This window comes from Cottoperca gobio, chromosome 14, assembly GCF_900634415.1.
Source record: "Cottoperca gobio chromosome 14, fCotGob3.1, whole genome shotgun sequence".
Taxonomy (NCBI): Eukaryota; Metazoa; Chordata; class Actinopteri; order Perciformes; family Bovichtidae; genus Cottoperca; species Cottoperca gobio.
In genome coordinates this window covers 9,734,544-9,753,771 of record NC_041368.1, presented here as the reverse complement: position 1 = coordinate 9,753,771, position 19,228 = coordinate 9,734,544, and the positions used below count along the sequence as shown (strand labels likewise).

Genomic DNA, 19,228 nt, shown 5'->3' with positions numbered 1-19,228 from the left:
AGCTGTATACACAGATGTAGAATACTTATTATTTTTTATGAATTGGTTAGACTTATTTATGTATACACTTACTTCTTTTTCTTTGTATTTATTTATTGACATGTTTTCTCACTCGTCATCCTTTGTCTTCTCTAATGTGCAACTTTAAAAGAAGAAGTTGTTTTCACGTACAAGGAATTTGCTTTGCTGCATAATGGTGCATGCATCAATTCAGCAAGAGAAATTAAAATGGAAAAATAAGAGCAATTGAAAAAAAGAGAAATATTATAAAAACCTTTATATAATAAAAGGTGTAAAATAAACATAATTATACAAGAAAAGAAAATACAATAAGGATATGACAATGTTTTTTTTTTTACTGTAGGCTATAACTGAATTAAAAATAGAAGAGCTGTACAGGAGACTCTGGACAATCCCAGGACTCACTGGTGGGTGAAACATATACCGGTGTTGTACTGTCGTAATAATTAAATATACATGAATGGATAGGCAGATGGGTAGTAGGCCTTACTCAATTCGATAAGGCTTTTAGTTTGAAAATCTTCACCGGAAGTTCTGTTTTTATTCCTTCTAGCTTGACAGTGGTGGGTATAGACTGACTGTGGGCAATCTCAGACAGGTGGAGGAGACGTCCTTAAGCAGCTGAACAGCACCGTGGTTGGACTTGGTCAGGCAGGACTGGGCTGGGCTGCAGGACGAGCCGCGGCGGACGCTGTGCACGCTCGCTGCGCGGATCCTCCTGCAGCTGCTGGATTCACATTATGATACCAGATCCAAAACATGCTTTGGCTGATTTTCCCATCCTGAGCCTTCGCACACATGCTGGACACTTAAATGTGGACGCGGGGAGGACGAGGGATGTAGTTGCAATGGATTAACGAAGAGTACACATGGGCTTCGATTTTTTTCCTGAGATTATTGGCTTCTAATATTTACCACCCTGTCTTGGTCATGGAGAACCAAGCAGCCGAGCCGCAGAACTATGAAGATGTGCAGAAAAGCGGCTATCTCCGCAAGCATAAATCAATGCACCGGCGATTCTTCGTGCTGAGGGCGGCCTCGGAGCATGGTCCTGCTCGACTTGAGTATTATGAGAACGAGAAGAAATTCCGCAGTAAATCACCTGTTCCCAAAAAAGTCCTGAACCTGGAGACTTGCTTCAACATCAACAAGCGAGCAGATTCCAAGAACAAGCACATGATAGTCCTTTATACCCGCAGCGAGAGCTTTGCCATCGCTGCAGACAGCGAGGAGGTCCAAAATGAGTGGTACCAAGCAATGCTGGACCTTCAATGCAACTGTAAGATATGAAAAGTGTGATGTGATTTCTACTGTCTGTTTCTGCATCAGGCCTATCCTGCCGTAGGCTGTTTGTTCTCCACACACTATTTGGTTCGGCCATTCCTGATTGTTCATTGCATATCTCCGGCTCGAATTGTTTGAATAATTTGCTGCAGCTCTAGTTTAGGCATTTAATTTGAATAAATCATTCTTGTGCAATTTGGACGGTGTGATTTTATCCTAGAGGCAGGTGGATCAGACTGAACAGGTTAGACCAACACGTTATGGGCGGCATGTGCTGTGTTTGTGCTGCAGAATCCCAATAAGCGTTGGTTTAATACAGTCAGAACCTGCGGATCATTTTCTGTCAGCAAAATGTAATTTGATGCACGAAATCGCATCTGTATGTAATACTATTAAGATGATCTCCTTTTCTGACTGAAATGCAGTCCATTTTCATACGACGGTGTATTTTTGCATGGCGCAGTGGGCATATAGCAACCATCCAAAGGATGCATCATATAGTAGTAGCCTATCGCGGTGCACTCCGCTGGAGCCCGTGTTTTTGTTTGTCTGCACAGCTCTGACTGCCGTTCGCCTAACCTACATTTGTGTTACACGGTGCTGCTGGTAGGGAGGAGATGGCATCGTCAGTGCGCTCTCTCTGGAAAATGTGTTTCTGTTGGTTATCCTCGTGTTTACGTTATTATCCTTATGCTGGAGCCGAACACCAGCACCCACCCTCCCTGTTATCCTTTGCATTTCAGTTAGTTGAGACCGATGGGCTTGCCCAGCTTTAATTTTGTCATATTGTGGAAGCCTGAATAGATACACAAGAGTGAAGACCCCCATTTTGTTGAGATTATGTCGACAATAAAATACTGTTCCTAATTAAATTAAATTGTACTGTATACCTGTTCATAATGTGCATATAGCGACACACACATGATGATCGATTGACATAATATATCAAGGTGGGGATCAACGCTAATACATTTAATATTTTTTCTTGAGGATGGGAGAAAACCACTACATTGTCAGTTGTTCAGTGGCGATTGTAGTGTCTGATACAAATGTGTAATGCTGTAATTTGTCATGTGATTGGCATTGAACTGAACTATGATGCATTATTTCACAATGGAGCATGCATGCTTTTAGTAATAGATGTGTTCTATACCTCCTAAGACTTAATTTATTTTAGAGCAGTAGCTTAAAAGTGATGGTGATGAATAAGCTGCAGTGCTGTTGCTTAGCAGACATACAGTAGTAGAGATTCTTGCATGTAGCAATTTAGTAATGATAAATATTACTTATTGGTGTCATTTTGGCTTTTCAACATTTCAACAGGTTGTGTTTTATGTTAATTTGGGGTTTTCCAGATGTATACATGTATGATTGAATGAATGATCTGTTCATTCATTTATTTATTCTTTATCATTTTCCTAGGTAGAACTCCTGAAGACTATGGCAGTAGTGGAGAGTGTAGCTCTCCATCTCCTGTTCCAACCTTCAAGGAAGTGTGGCAGGTCAAGGTTTGGCCAAAAGGTCTTGGACATGCCAGAAACTTGGTGGGCATTTACCGGCTGTGCCTAACTGACAAGACAGTCAACTTCGTCAAAATCAACTCTGACGTGGCATCTGTGGTGTTGCAGCTAATGAATGTTCGCAGGTGTGGTCATTCAGAGAATTTTTTTTTCATTGAGGTGGGTCGCTCAGCGGTTACCGGCCCTGGAGAGTTCTGGATGCAGGTTGATGATTCTGTGGTGGCTCAGAACATGCACGAGACCCTGCTGGAGGCCATGAAGGCCCTAAGTGAGGAGTTCCGTCAGCGCAGTAAATCTCAGTCTGTAGGGACGTCGTGTGGAGGTGGTACTGCTTCAAACCCCATTAGTGTTCCGAGCCGTAGGCATCATCCAAATCTGCCACCAAGCCAGGTGGGCTTCTCCAGACGAGCCCGCACAGAGACCCCTGGAACAGGAGGCAGCAGCACGAGCACTTCACCTACGTCACGCCACGGATTCCCAAGGGCACGGACGGCCAGCATAGGGGCCAGGTCGGAGGAGAGCGGAGCAAGTGCCAAAGGGACATGGGCCAGCTCCAGCCCAAGTCTTAATGGTTCCTGCTCAACTACGCCGACACTGAGGCCCAAGCCCACCAGGGCCCCTACTCCGGCTAAGATTACCCTCAGCCTTGCACGCTACACGCCTAACCCTGCTCCCTCTCCTGCGCCGAGTCTGTCCTCCAGCTCTGGACATGGCTCAGAGTGTGGCCTGGTGGGGGCAGCAGTGGGAGGCATGACAATCTGCTCCTACCCTCGTGTTTCTCAGAGAGTTTCTGTTTCGGGTTCACCGAGCGACTACGGCTCCTCAGATGAATATGGCTCCAGTCCGGGGGAACACTCTCTGCTCGTACCCAGTCTGTCTGGACATCACGTACATGGAGAAGGCTCCTCCAGCTATATAGTGATGGGACAGCGAGAGGGTCTCCTTGGCTCCCATCATCGTTCAAAAGGCAGACGGATTGTGCGGCGCTCATCCAGTAGGGAATCTGAAGCAGAGCGCAGACTACTAAGCAAGAGGGCTTCCCTGCCTTTGGCAGCCCATGAACGACTGACCCCACATAGAAAAGATGAAGATGAAGATGATGAGGACGATGATAATTATGCCATCATGTCGCAGAGTGCTAACAGAGAGAGAGCTGAGCACCATGGCTCGGGGGGTTTGGCAGTTGGGGGTGGGCAGCTTGCTGCAGTAGGGAAAAGTAGGAAGAGGGTTGACAAAAGCAGGCGAGAAGTGGAAGGTGGAGCAGCCGTGGATAGTGGCTATATGTCAATGTTGCCTGGAGTCACGTCTCCCCCTGTTTCACTATCTCTCTCGATAGGTATGTCTGATGCCAGTACTAAACCTAGGGCAGATGATGAGTATATGGCCATGACCCCCAACAACAGTGTATCCCCCCCTCAGCACAGCCTCCAGCCCAGCACAGAGGGCTACATGGTCATGTCTCCCAATTGCAGTAGCTCCACAGACCTGCACGGACTGGGCCTGTGGGATAGCAGGGCCAGCATGGAGAGCCGTGCTGCCAGTGACTACATAAACGTCTCACCTGTCTGCAGCCGCTCTGCATGCAGCACGCCGCCTTCCCATCCCGAACAGCACCAATTGCAACCAAAAATGTTTAATTCCTATTTCTCCCTGCCAAGAGCTTATCAGCATACTCTCTATACTCGCTTTGAGGAGGACTTAAACAAAGGGGAAGGAAAAAAGGACAGCAGTGGGCATGATGGTGCTGGAAGGGGAGGGGGAGTGGGATACAGCAAGAGAAACAAAATTGCAGCGGGCTCTGCAGGAGGCTGTCAACTCTCCATGTCTTCCTCTTCCTTCTCCTCCAGCTCAGCCAGCAGTGAGAGCTTGGAAGACAAGTCCATATCGAGAGGATTAAGTTTAGTAAGAACTGGATCAGAGTACAAGTTTGCAGGAACATCCTCAAAAGATGAGCGTCATCATCAAAAACATGGATCAAATAGTAAGAGCCCAAAGCAACAAAGGAGGGGTCGTCCCCTAAGTGTGTCTTCAGACATTACTAAAGCAAACACCCTGCCCAGGGTGAAGGAGAATCTGCTGCCGTCAGTGTCTCAAAACGTCGGTGAGTATGTCAGCATTGTGTACAAAGATGACAATAAGTATGGTGGAGGACGACGTTCTGAACGTGGACAGCCTGTAATCCATGGAACCATCCGGCGTATGAATCAACCACTCCTCTGCCACGATAATCCCGCTCAACTTCCCCGCAGCTTCTCTGCTCCGTTGTCCACCTCCGCCGAATACATCAGCATGGATTTAGGAAAGTCCCCAACGCCCCTGACTCCTGCTCGATCCACATTCAGCACCCCACAGGTCCCACCAGCTGTTACCCCCAAGGCCCGACATGAACACAGCACGTCCTCTCCGCTGGCAGCAGAGGGCAATGCTGGGTACAGAACAAAAGTAAAGATGGCAGCCATGCCAACAGATGCCCCTGCTCCATTTATGGACAACAAAGGTTCAGATCCCAGCATTTCAGCAAGACCTGCCATCCACTCTGGTCAACCCTTATCCATGGATCAGCAGACAGGTTTGGGGTTTTCCCCAGTCAAGTCTTTCCAGTCTCCTGAGCGGAGCAGTAGATCAGTCCGAGGTGATCCCCCGGGGCGGCAGAGCCACCCCTCAGAGACATTTAACTCACCTCCCACCCTACCACGCCACCAATCCTCTTCTACCTCCATCTTCCCGGAGGGCAGCCAGGCGACGAGCCATCGGCATGGTTTGGATTGCTCACTGTGGGAGAACAGGCAGGCAGGTGGTTCATCTGCCACACCTCCACCACAAGCCTCCACCTCATCTGCTGAACAAGGCCTTAACTATATTGACCTTGACCTGGCTATTAAGGAGAGCCCTCAAGCTGGAGTGGAGCGTACCTCTGCCGCCTACAACATCGGAGGAAGCGCCATGGGCAGCAGCGCTGGCTCTAGCCTCAACACTTATGCCAGTATTGATTTCTATAAGTCAGAAGAACTGAGAGCACACCCGAACAGTAGAAAGGATGGTCAAGGTAAGTGATGCATGGACCACAAACCAAGCTTTTTATTAACATCTGAGATTTTGTGTTGAGAAAATGTTCATATGAGGCTGCATACATTCTGACATATCATCTTTCATGATATTATAGTTTCAGACATGTTGTATAAGGTTGCAGTGTCTGTATTGGCTCCTTCATTTGTTCTTCTTGTAGATAATCAGGTTATTGGTGTCAGTTCTGACCTACTAAGACATAGTGGTTACAGCAAACAAGATGTTAAAATGTATCAACATGGCAATTAATGCAATAATTAAAACAAATATAGAGAGTATTTCAAAACTATAAAAAGATTGTTTCTGAAGTAATCTCCCAGATTGAACATTGAAAGGCTATAACCAAATGGGATTTAAGTGTTTTATATTATCCTTCCCTTCATTGAGGGGGACAAGCTTGATTAACTTCTGATTATTTGACATTTTATAACCTACGGAAAAGGATAACAAACATTGTTTGCATCTTTACTTGTTCTAGGGGAAAAAAGCGATTAGTCGATAGGACATTAATTAAACAGTTTTATTCTTGATTGATTGTTTCAGTCATTTTTTAAAGTAAAAAAGCCAAGCGCCTCTCTGGTTTTTAAATGTGATGATTTGATGAAAAGGGCATCAATATTTCTGACATTTTCTCCCTTCTCTGAACCCCTCTACCCCTATTATAATTTCCGTACAGTCCCCGAATAATCAATCCATTAAGGAAATAATCTGATGAAGCGATTATGAAAATAGTTATTAGTTGCAGCCCTAATTTTCAGCATTTTTGTTTATTCATTGTAAAATAAGTTGATGACTGACAACTTTCAGTCAAAATGATGCTTTTTTATTTAAGGTGCAATGTCATTACAGCTGAAATTAGTTGATTAATCAATAGTGCATAGACAGAAAATCAGATTAATCAATCAAAAATTAACTGGATTTAAATTTGCAAATATTTGCTGTTTTGTTTGTGCACTATAATAATAAACTGAATACATCTGGCTTATAGACTCTCACAAAACATGCTGTTTGATTTTCTCAACTTTGCTTTAAAACATTAAGACAAGCATTTTTTTTTTTAAACTAATTTCTGTCATTTTATAGATAATCATATAATAGCTGAATTAATAAAAAATAATTGTTAGCAGTCATAATTGTCAATCATTTTCAAAGACAAGTGAATGTAATAAAAAAAAACAATCACAATAGGTGAAAGGAAAAACTACCGAACTATTTCCCCTTTCTTCCTTTCTTGATGTGCACCTTTTGCTTTAAGCTGGAACACACTGTGTTTCCAGGTTGTGGGTTGAAGAGTCTCTTGTTATCACAAGTGGGTGTTCAGAGAGCAAAGCCAATTGATTTGTCTGCTGGTAATGAGCCATTTCACATAAATGGAGGTAGAGGGGAGAGAACACGGGCCAGGTGTTTATGTTTATGTGTGGGTGTGCTATCGGCTGCAGGATTTCACATGGCAGGTTTCCCCTCACATTGAACAGATGAAAATTATTTAATGGGTAATGTAAAATACATTTTTGATGGGTAAATGCTGAAGTACTTAAGAAATCCATTGCTTTTAACATGTCGAGAAATAAAAGCTGCAAGAGGCATGTGACTGAATGAAATGGGAATATTAATAATCAGGGGACTAAATGGAACAAACAACCAATGCAGCTTATTTATTCAGAGCAGCTACAACATTTGCATGATTGATTTATCTAATGCTATTCAGTCTCTATGTGTACATGTATAATCAAAATAATTGCCTAATTATTTAAATTGGGTATAGTGTATCTATGCATTTATGATGCATAGCAAAGAAAAGAAGGCTCCGTTCATTTTTTGAAAATTACTTTCATGTAATTTTTCACACTGCGATAAATGATTGACCTTGTGCCTCCCCTCTTATACGCTGCAAACAGTGCACTTTCATTAACTGCAGCCATATTCTAATAATGTAACTCAATATATGAAGCTTGTATATAGGCAGCACGGTGAGTGTTCTGCCGCATATACAAACTCAAATAAACAGGCTTCTCAAATGTCCAATCAAAACTCCAATAATCTTGCTAATATCGCATTACTCCACCTGTTTTAATTACTTTTTAATTGGACACTCAAATAAAATGTTTATTAAAATACCAGAATTAAATTAGGATGTTTATTTGTTCCCCATGTTTTAATTGCTGCATTGCCACAACTGCATTATGAGCAAAGTGTTCATGTGAACGTGGCTGAAGACTTCTCGGCTCTACTGACGCAATTTATTGTCTTGGCAAGATGGAAATTCTGATTCAATGATGTTACTTTAATACTCCAGGCTGTCTGATGTTTGTAAATGGTTAATTATCTTTATTTGATCCACTTAGAGCAAGATGAGTATTATTAGTGAACAACAGTGCAGCCACCCATGTTCTAGCACTGATGGGGCTTCATAGACCCCAAGTGAATATGAACCAGACTCTTTTCATTCTTTATAACAGTATTAAACTCAATAATTATTGGATATCTGCAATAAAAACCAACAAATACAAATGCCGTTAAACACAGTGCAGAACATTTCCACCCTTCAGTGTACCTTTTTTACACAGCAATATAAACACAAATTAACTGTTGAGGTTCTCTTCTGTAGAGAAAAAAGATCTTTATTACTGAAAGCTGATAATCGTATTTGCTTGTACCAACTTTATTTTGCTGACATGAGCAGAACTAGAGCAGTGTTTGTTTAGGTCACTAAAAAGAAGAAACCTTTCAAAATCCCTAGAACTGATAAGTCTGGCGCAGATACACAAGGCACATAATATTGACATCTGAAACATGAGATTCCAATCAGAAAATTATCTTAGAAAGATATCACGCGTCATGTGATATTTACCCAAGCAGCCAGCAGGAGCTCAAAAGCCATATGCTTTGGAGAATATTTAATCTAGTCCAAACTGCCTTGTTTTCTGTAACATTATGTGTGGGGAGACTTAAACTATAATAATGGATAACACTTTTAAAAACACAAATGATTGTAACCAGTAGAGCTGCAACTATTAGTCGATTAGTAGATCAACAGAAAGATATTCGCTAGCTATTTTTGATAATCTAAATAATTTTTCTTGCAAATTGGCAGTACATGCTGTTTTCAGCCTCTCGAATATGGAGATGTCCTGCTTTTCTCTTTTAAATCATATTAAACTGAATGTCTTTGGGTTTTGAACTGAACACACAAGACATTTAAAAACATCATCTTGGACTTTGAGAAACTGAGATGGACATTTTTCACTATTCTCTGACATTTTATAGACCAAATAATGGGAGATTAATCAATAATGAAAAGAATTGTTAGTTGCAGCCCCAGTGACTAGTAGAAAAACCTTTTGTTTGATTTTTAATTCCTCCCTGCTTTTGGTTCTTTTCTTTCAGGTTGTTGATCTTCAACACTTGAACGGTTGGCGGCCCGATCTGTTGCCACAACAGAACTGTACAATGGAGTCTGAAGGCTGAAACTCATCCCCACCTTGTCGGCTGTTTCCTGTCAACTAAATGTGTGACACACGCACACGCACACACACACCACACACTTAGGTTTTGTTTTTGCCTTGTTTTGAACAAAAATGACATTTGATCATCATTTAACTAAATATAGATAAAGGATGACAATTTGATATGTGATTTTGTGTGACTTCTCAGGTGGCCATTATGGCAAAAAAAAACAAAAGTCCATCTGTGCATCTTAATTTAAAACACATTTTGATTGGTGCTTGAGCCAATCTATTAAACTCTCGTAAATCAAGGCTCAAAGTGGCAGCTGACTTGATCTCAGCTACGTTCTGGAGTGTTTATTTATTGGGTCACAAACTTTAATCCTCAAGGTTTATGTTTTTATACAGTATATCATCCTTTTGTCCATATGTAATAAGTTCAATGATCATCAGGTGTCATTTTGACTCAAAATGGAAGGAAATACAGCTTGGCAGAGGTTTCATACACTCATATACGCTGTCACTGTAAACGTATTTGATTTATTATATATAGTTGCCCAAAAAAGCCTTTATACTTCTTGAACACTTTTCGTGTGCTAATGGCGGACTTCAAAACGTTTCTGAGGCAGAATTAGGTACAGTTTACGGAATTGGCAATGAAATGATGTTATGCAAATGAAAGTTAGGTATGATATTTATGTTTTTTTGTAAGTTTTTCACACGAGAAGAAAAATCCCACACATTTTAGCAACATTTATGAAATCCTCAGGAGTGTAAAAGTGTATTAAATAGGATATCATATGATTACAATTACATTTTCACACTGCAGTCGACATCACACTGTTGTACTTGTTCTCGGAGTCAACATTTAGGTTCTAGTTGAGGCATAAAATGGCTTTCTTTTTATCCTTTCAAAATTGTCATAAAGTAATTCTATGTTTTATCTCTAAAGCTTCAGATGTGCACTCACACAGGATACACGTTCACACAGCCCCAGCGTTCATTATGCACAAGCTAAACATGTCCTGTCACGTCCTGTGGCTGATTCTCAAATAGTGCCAGTATGAAAGTCTAGTCAATGCATCTCAGTGGTATTTAAGGATATTTGGTGGTTTCATTTATGTGGTAGATGGTTTGAAGAGAAAGTTAACGGATCATATTTCTGCCCAGTGGGTATTCTGTCCTTCTTAAAACTATTTCTCTACTTTGTTACATTATTAAATGAAACAACATTGAGTTATTTTATCCCAATATACAAGTGGTCATATTTACATGTATACTGACAATACTATACAATAGTATACTTCAAAACTTGAGTAATTGCATTTAACAACGAAACAACAATTGAATTGGACTCTCGTGTGCTGTATCTGTGTTGCAGACAAAATGCTGCAGGAAAGAATCCCAACATGACAATAACAAATAACATAATCTTCTTCTGATATGCATGTAAACAGCTTAATCAGATTGTCTTCAAACATGCAGTGAGGAAAATAATTAGATTGTATGTAGTGTCCTCACTGAGATGTGCAGAGGGGAGCTGATAAAAACCTTGTTAGCGAGAGAAGCTGACAACTACAGTTTTAAAAAGAAAACTTTTTAAAACAGTTTAGGGACTGTACACAAATTTTTGGGGTGGGGAGGGGATCTGAATCTTTTTTATTTTATGAAAAAGCAAAATCCCACTCTACACATAACTCAGAATAATACATTTTTGGCAAACAGCAAAACGTTGAATATTCTAGCCACTGATTATTATTCAGCACAGAGCTGCTTAGTTAACTCTCTGGGTCTCTGGACTTCAGCACGTCTCCCCCACACACAGATTCTACTTAACAACATATCAGATGAGGCTGATGGATGTGTGTCAAATCAATTTCATGATGCCTGAGTCACATGGCCGGGCGTGTTGGAGATAGCTGTGCAAAAGTACAATAAAATCCGGCATGAGAAAAAGTTAAAAGACGCTCCCTGCCCTCACAAAAAACAAAAGAAACATATCCCTCCCCCTTCTTTGCACCCTATTACGCCATAGTAATGTTCATACAGTTCCTAATTAAGTCCTAATATTATAGGATACAAATGACTAGATGTTAAACAATATTATTTTTCTCTATTTGATATGATTTAGCACTTTGAGTTGATCAAATGAAATTTCAAATGAATGCATTTTGAACAATTGTGTAGCACAAAAAAAGAAGAAGAAAAAGTCGAAATGTAAATACTTTTTTGGGCAACTGAGCTTTATTATAACTGTATATTATACTATAGTATATACTACAGTATACAAGTACAATGACAGAAACTATAGTACATACTATAGTCTGTTTTCCTCATTTGCATTACAGTTAACACTATTCTAATATAAAGTGACACATTAAATGGTATATAAAATATACAGTATACATATAATGATTAATACTATATAGCCTAGATATCTATATACTCTTTTATAAAGTGCCTCATTTTTGATTGTAGCTGTTTTTACACAGGTAATCTTAAAATGGGTTGTGAAAATGGAAGAAAAAAAAGAAGTCTAACTTGTGAATATGTTGAACTTTTCAGAGGACAGACCGGACACTTATGTTGCTATCAGTCAGCCATAATCAAATTGCCTTACTGTGTTTATCAGAAACATGAAAATAAATCATTTTACATTTTTTTTGCAGTGCCTAACACTTCAGCCACAATGCACTCCCTTGCTCTTTTGTTTGGTTTTATCAAGCTGAGGTATGGCCAAAAAAAGAAAAAAAGACCATCTCTTTCTCCCTGTAGTTTCACACTCTGGGATGCATTCACTTCAGGCCCTACTTTGTATTCTTTTTTATTTTTTATTTTACTCCTGTCCACTACCAACCAGCCATCAGTGTAAAAGCTGACGGCCTTTTGCAGATGGGACATTCTCCACCTGGAGCTGGTTATTAGTGGACACTGTGCAGCAGATAGCTTGCATAGAAAAAATGTGACAAATACATCTTGTAAATTTGGATTCAACATTGTATAGATTTTAATGTCAAATCATATTTTTAATGACGTTCTCTGTTTGTACACCAAGAAGAAAATGAATACAGTTGCCAGCGTCTTGTATATAAAATAAGTTGTCCACTGATGAAACAGGTTCCTACTCAGTATTAGACAGAATTTAGAATATGTGCTCTGATTTACTTATTTTGAACCTCAAAACAATCCTGAAAGGAGGTGATTGTATCTCCTCAGAGTCTCATCTGGGCTGAAACAGTATTGACACGCTTGTGAGCGGCTCTCATTATTCGGATGTGGATTATCTGGACGTGGATTCAGTTCCCAGAAAGTGTGAATTGTCTTCTCACTCTTTTTCTCTTGGTCGTAACTATGAGACAGTGCCATTCCTGTTCACTACTGCTCATTACTTTCTCATTAACTCCATTCAAACAATTCTGCTGCTGTCAAAAAAATTGCCAAAAAGAAATCTGACAACAATTCAAAAGTCTACTATAAAGATAATTTATAGTAGACACACAAAATCAGTCATAGAGCTGATTTAAAAACAACTCACTTTTTCACTTGGACAGCCACTGGGTGTTTTTCTTAAGGTCGCGTGACTGTATCCAAAGCCGCTGGCGGAGAGTTTGGCCATGTTGTGATATTAGTGATACTGTACATTGAATGAGGACGAGTTGGTATATAACAAAAGTGCCAAACACATCACTAATAACAATCCAGGCTCTGGCTGTGTGTATACAGGGTACAAGCGATGAAGGCTTTCTTGATGCATTTTTGACACTGGTAGCTTTTCCCACATTTAGATTTTTATTTCACTAACCAAATAATTTAGATCCTGTGGCAGATATTACATGCTTAACTGCATTCACACGCTGATACACATAACAATACATTTGAGTGTTTTAATCCTGGAGGTAAAAAGGTTTTATTCTGACCTGGCCTTCACCTCACATCTGAGAGGACACTCAAGTGCCTGGCTGTGATTACTGGTGTCTGGTCATTCATTAGTTATGTTTGAGTTATCTCAATGTATACATAGAAATTCAAACCAGCTCCTGGAAAACCAAGTCTTCCACACATTTCTTTAGTATTCAACTGGAGATGTGCGCAACACCTGGCCCACATTTCCTTTGCAAAGGATGTGTTTCTGGTGCCAAAGTTTTATGCGTATGGGGATCTCTGAGCTTCTGTGACACCAAACTAATACAAAGTTTTAATTAGTTTTTTTTACAAATTCGTCAGGCACTTATCAATCACTGTTTTTAAAGTTTAAAAAAATGTATGTGATTGAGCACAGCCCATTACTGCCAACAGTTTGTGCTCAATACTGAGAACTTTATTGCCAAATTCTTGTATGACAAATAGATACGACTCCATGGACTAGTTCCACTTTTATAACTTGTGTTACTCTTTTGTTGAGGTGATTTTTTTATAATCTCTTTGTTATTCCTTCAGTGTAACTCTTCTAATTGGGGATTACGACGATTTTCTGACTGTACCTCATAATCCAACTTCGGGCAGACGTAACAGTTGGTAGTAAAGCCCTTTGGAGAGTCTGAGAAAGGTTCAGGATATTACTGACGTCAAACAGGAGGAAGGCATGAATAAAAGCAGTGGATGTGGGTAAATATCATTTAATGTATTGTGTATTCAAAACAGCGTGAGGCTCTCTGCAGTGTTTCCATTCTCATGACATACGGCGGTCGTACGGAAATGCTTCTCATCCACGAATCATTCGAATTCTGCCAAGTGTCTTTGGTTTAATGAAATGCAGAGACTTGTGTCGTCTCCTGAATATTTTGTGACAACATGTTGAAAACGAGGCACATCAATTGCTCATCAGACTCTAACTGTGGGAAATGATACTGTATGTACAATCAGGATGGTGATTATGACTACAATGGAAAGAGCATTGTATGTATTTTAAAGCTATTGATACTACTTTGATAATGATGTAAAATGCAAAAAAGACTGAACAGGATCTATAGGTATGTAAAGTATACTGTGTATAGAGGAGTTTGCTCCAGGGGAGGGATGGGCATGGGGTTTATTCTGTTCATGGCAAAACTGTTTAAAACAGAATATTGATGATTCTTGTCTGTGATGTAGACAACGTCAATGTTTTTTTTTTTATAAAAGGCAAAGTGATATGAAAATCGAAAACTGTGGTTTTTTTTGTGTGTTGAACATTAAAGTCTACATTGATGAGGTGTTGCAACATTTAGTGAGTCTAGACTGTTGTAAACCATAAGCCTGTGGACAGAGGGCACATGTATTTAATCCCAGGCTACCCTGTTCAAACAGATGGTATTTGGGCATTTATGTTCAGAGGTGAATAACAACAATGTCCCTTTGGGGGTATTTTGTTGTTTAACTAGCATATTATTCCATAAACGTTTTTTATAATCTACAGGTGAAGGTAAACTTGCTATTGCCCATTAATAATTGCAATTAATAGTTGAATTTAAAATATATCCCTGGTGCCTTTGTTTTTCCTTCAACACAGCAGAACACAGAAAATAAATAAAAATCTGATTACATTTTTTTCAAACTTATTTAATACTAAAAATGAGTCGGATAAAGGAAATAACATTCAATCATTCTTGTGGGAAAAGCTAGAGAACCATGCTGACTCGTACTGTATAGTCAATAAGACGTGTATTTGCTAGTTGCATTAACAATTCCATTAGGACTACAACAGTTGTTACAATAATGTGGCACAGTTTAACAGCCACAGTATGAGGAACAGGATTTTAATTGATTTGCTCTCTTGACCTTTGTCAGCCAAATTCTTCGCATTACACAAGTACAGCTGTTGTTTTTCTCCATTCGACAGTTCTCTTTCTGAAGTTTACAACATTATTAAACTGATGAAATGCTAAAATATGGAGCGATAAGAAGTGCTTTCATTTTTTATCAACACAACATATCTCCTGGATAGGTCCAAACATCTTGATCAACACCGCTGAATAACATAACAGAGTTGTTTGCAAAATATGTTTCCAATGCTGGTGACATTCAATCCTTCAGTTGTCTTGTTCAACATTAACATGTCAGTGTAGGAAAAGCACAGGTGTAAATAATGAGATTTACGTTGTCTGAATTCCATTCAGCTATTTCTATATATGCTTGGTGTTCCTTTTGGATGTCTGCATTACCAACATTAGGGTTTTGTTATCAGGTTTGACATCATGAAGAACACCGACACACATAGCTCTTAATTTGTTATTTTAATGAGAGAAAACGTTTTCAGCTTTTTAACCTGCATGTGAATCTGCAACACACTAATGATTGACAATCATGCTGACTATAGGCTCATACAAATATATTTAGTAAGCAACGAAATAATAATAATAATAATAATAATAATAATAATAATAATAATAATAATAATACTAATACTACTACTACTACTACTAATACTAATAATAATAATAATAATAATAATAATAATAATAATAATATAAATAAATAAATAAAACAGCAGGGGGTAGTATAAAATAATGAAATGCTAATAATAATACAAAATATAATTTTAAAAACAACCAGCAGGTGGTAGTATATCACCTTCTGAAGAGAGTTTATTTTGAAAAAACAAAACAGAGAATGTGAACCGGAAGCTTTAACATTCATCCTTCATAGGTCATAGACTGACACATCACTCTGTGGCTTTATCTGTATGTATTGTATCTGAACAATCTGCACCGTACATTTTACGTGACATAAACTACAATGTTACAATGCAACGGTTTCTGAATTATTCCTAACAAGGCGCAGTTTTTATTTAATGTATAGTTTAACGTGGAAACTTGTGAATTAATTATTGTTAATTGTGTGGACTAACAGTATTATTATTATCCATATTCAGTACACAATTATAAAAGTGTACATTCAGAGCAGAATGAGAAGAAAAGAGTTTCGTAACGAGAAGGCGGTTTTGATACCTGGGATTGTGAGCGGAGTGGGAGCTCCTCATCTCGGGTTAAATTAACAACCTCTAGCTTCTCCTCCGTTTGTCACTGATGGCCGATCCATTCAATGTCCACACTGAGTGACCACAGTGTTCGTGTTGCAATTGCGATAACACCAAGATAAACTTCGGGTGTCTGCATGTGGTGGTGTCAGTGAGCATGAGGTCACCCGTGGACGATGTTAGCTTCGGTCAGCAGCTCGCGCTTAACCTCACCGGCAGCCGCACTTTGATGCTCCGCGTTGAACTCGTCGCTCTCCTGTAAGGTTTTTTATTTTGTAATTATTATTACCCGTTTATCTCTTTTGCTTTCACACTTGAAAAATGAAAAAGAGTAACTTTCAACCGTTTTCCGGCTAACGTTAACTAACTCACGAGTATTGTTAATGGGTGTTGGTGCGACACATGTTAGCAACATGTTGCCTCTCAAAGGGAAACGTTGTTAGACATTTTACTAAATGTTCTTTGTGCTTACTCGTTTCCATCGTCCTTTTTGTTATCTTAAAATATGTTTATTTTCTATAACTGTACAAAGAATAGCATGTTGTCACCCACTGCTGGTAACCTTGTGTTGCGCATCCCGACAGTAACAACAGCTACAATATGTTGCATCAGCAGTGGACGGAGGACTACAAGTCCCTAAAAGAAGAAATACTGTGACTGACATTGTGCTTTTCTTTTTCATTTAGAAACACTCCACAGTTGTCTAGATTCTATTTTTGCAAAGTTGCCATTTAGTTGAAGTGAAATCTCACCTTCCCTTTCATTTTACTGTAAATGACAGTTACAATAAAACCCATTTGTAGCTTACTGTAAATAATTAATGTTGCCACAAATGAGGGCAGATTTTATTGTAGTGAACTTTATAACCCAGCTGCTGTTGTTGCCTGTTGTGGGCCCTGACCCTGTGTGGAAACACACAAACATGCACTGTGTTTAAAGAAACAAAATATTGATCATGTTCTGTGTATGTTTGTAGTATGTTGTGAGTGTAGTCTATTATTTATTTGTTTTTTTCACTGGAAGCTGATTCAAAGAGAAACTTCTTCTGACAACTACTTGGACATTATGGCCCCACACCCGGTGGTCCAGGCCGTCATTGACCTCTCTTCAGGAGCCATAGGTAACTACAGTTCTTTGTCGCCCAAAATCAGCAAACAAACAATATTTAATCTCTCCGAAATAATCAGGCTTTCCCACTGCTTAACCAAACAAGCCGTGACTGACCTAGCGGAACATTTGATGACCCTTGTGTTTTTCCGGCTCGTTTCCATTGATTCTTTAAACCGCCCAGTGGAGTGCAACCCCCTTTTTTTTCCAAGCCCGATCTCTCTTCACAGCACATATCTTTGATTTTTTCGTATTTTGTGTAACAGCCATATTCAGGTTTTTTTATTGGATCACTTTTCTCTCTGTCTTCCAAGGGGGTGCTGCATGTGTCTTTAGTGGACAGCCTTTAGACACGGCAAAGGTGAAGATGCAGACCTTTCCTAAGATGTACCAGGGTTTCATCCACTGCGTCACGTCCACCTACAAACAAGTGGGTCTGCGTGGTCTCTACCAGGGCACCACGCCAGCACTGGTGGCCAACATCGCAGAGAACTCTGTGCTCTTCATGAGCTACGGCTTCTGCCAGCAGGTCATCCGCCTCACGGCTGGACTGCACAATGAAGCTGTGCTGAGGTGAGGGGGGGGGGAAGTTAATCAGGCTGTCCTTCCTGTTAACATGAGGCTTATTTTACCCTGAGACTACATGTAAGATCTCTAACTGTCTTCTGTTTATCCTTCCCTCTGTGTTAGTGACGTGCAGAAAGCTTGTGCTGGCTCAGTAGCGTCCATTTTCTCCTCGCTGGTACTCTGCCCCACTGAGCTCGTCAAGTGTCGGCTGCAAGCCATGTACGAAATGGAGGCTTCAGGAAAGATTGCTAAGAGCCAGAAGTAAGTGTGTGTTTTTCAGTGAGGCACAAAGTGGTATGGGGCATTGTTCAGGGACCAGGACGCATGAGGGGGGGAGAGAGAGATAAGAGATAGAGAAGAGAGAGAGGAGAGAGAAGAGAGGGATAGAGAGAGAGCTGAGAGGAGAGATAGAGAGAGAAAGAGAGAAGGGCAGAGAGGAGAGAGAAGAGAGGAGAGGGAAGAGAGAGAGCGAGGGAAGAGAGAGAGGAGAGTGAGGAGAGAGAGTGAAGAGAGAGAGGAGAGAGAGAGAGAGATAGAGAGAGAGGGTAGAGAGTAGAGAAGAGGGAAGAGAGGAGAGAGGGAAGAGGAGAGAGAGGGGAAGAGAGAGAAGGGAATGAGAGAGAGAGAAGAGAGAGAGGGAAGAGGAGAGAGGAGGAAGAGAGAGAGTGAAGAAGAGAGAGAAGAGAGAGAGAGGGTGAGAGAGGAGAGAAGAGAAGAGAGGGAAGAGAGAGATATGGAAGAGAGAGAGGGAGGGAGGAGAGAGAGAGAGAGAGGGAAGGAGGAGAGAGGGGATGAGAGAGAGAGGGGAGAGAGAGAAGAGAGAAAGAGAGAGAGAGAGAGTGAAATGAGAGAGGAAGGAGCGAGAGTAGAGAGAGAGGAAAGAGCGAGAGAGGGAAGAGGGGAGAGGGAAGAGAGGACTAGAGAGAATGAGAGGGACAGAGAGGGAGGAAGAGAGAGGAAGAGAGAGAGGTAAGATGAACAAGAGGGAAAGAAGAGAGAGAGGAAAGAAGAGAGAGAGTAGAGAGGGAAGAGAGAGAGAGAGGGAAGATGAGGTAAGAGAGAGAGAAGGGAAGAGAGGCAGGAGAAGAGAGAGGGAAGAGAGAGAGAGGGAGAGAGGGAGAGAGAGGGAAGAGAGCTAGGAGAAGCGCGAGAAGATGAGAGTAAGGAGGCGAGAGAAGAGAGAGAGAGAAGAGAGAGAGAGAGAGAGGAGAGAGAGTGAGCGAGAGAGAGAGAAAGAAGAGAGAGAGAGGAAACAGAGAGAG

The 19,228-nt window shown here is 40.5% G+C and overlaps 2 protein-coding genes across 2 annotated transcripts in view; both read left to right on the top strand.

The window, feature by feature from the left end:
* The first annotated feature begins 246 nt into the window (after positions 1–246).
* Positions 247–14,346, top strand: LOC115019302 (insulin receptor substrate 1-B). Its single transcript, XM_029448796.1, has 3 exons — positions 247–1,300; positions 2,728–5,871; positions 9,279–14,346. Exons 1-3 carry the CDS (start codon positions 952–954, stop codon positions 9,284–9,286), a joined length of 3,501 nt encoding a protein of 1,166 aa, XP_029304656.1. The 5' UTR covers positions 247–951; the 3' UTR covers positions 9,287–14,346.
* Positions 14,347–16,197: 1,851 nt separating this feature from the next.
* Positions 16,198–19,228, top strand: part of slc25a15b (solute carrier family 25 member 15b) — a 9,571-nt gene continuing 6,540 nt past the window's right edge. Inside the window, exons 1-4 of the mRNA XM_029448937.1 lie at positions 16,198–16,550; positions 17,316–17,412; positions 17,714–17,972; positions 18,090–18,227. Coding sequence (XP_029304797.1) covers positions 17,358–17,412; positions 17,714–17,972; positions 18,090–18,227 — 452 coding nt within the window. The 5' untranslated portion in view covers positions 16,198–16,550; positions 17,316–17,357. The remainder of the gene's footprint in view (positions 16,551–17,315; positions 17,413–17,713; positions 17,973–18,089; positions 18,228–19,228) is intronic.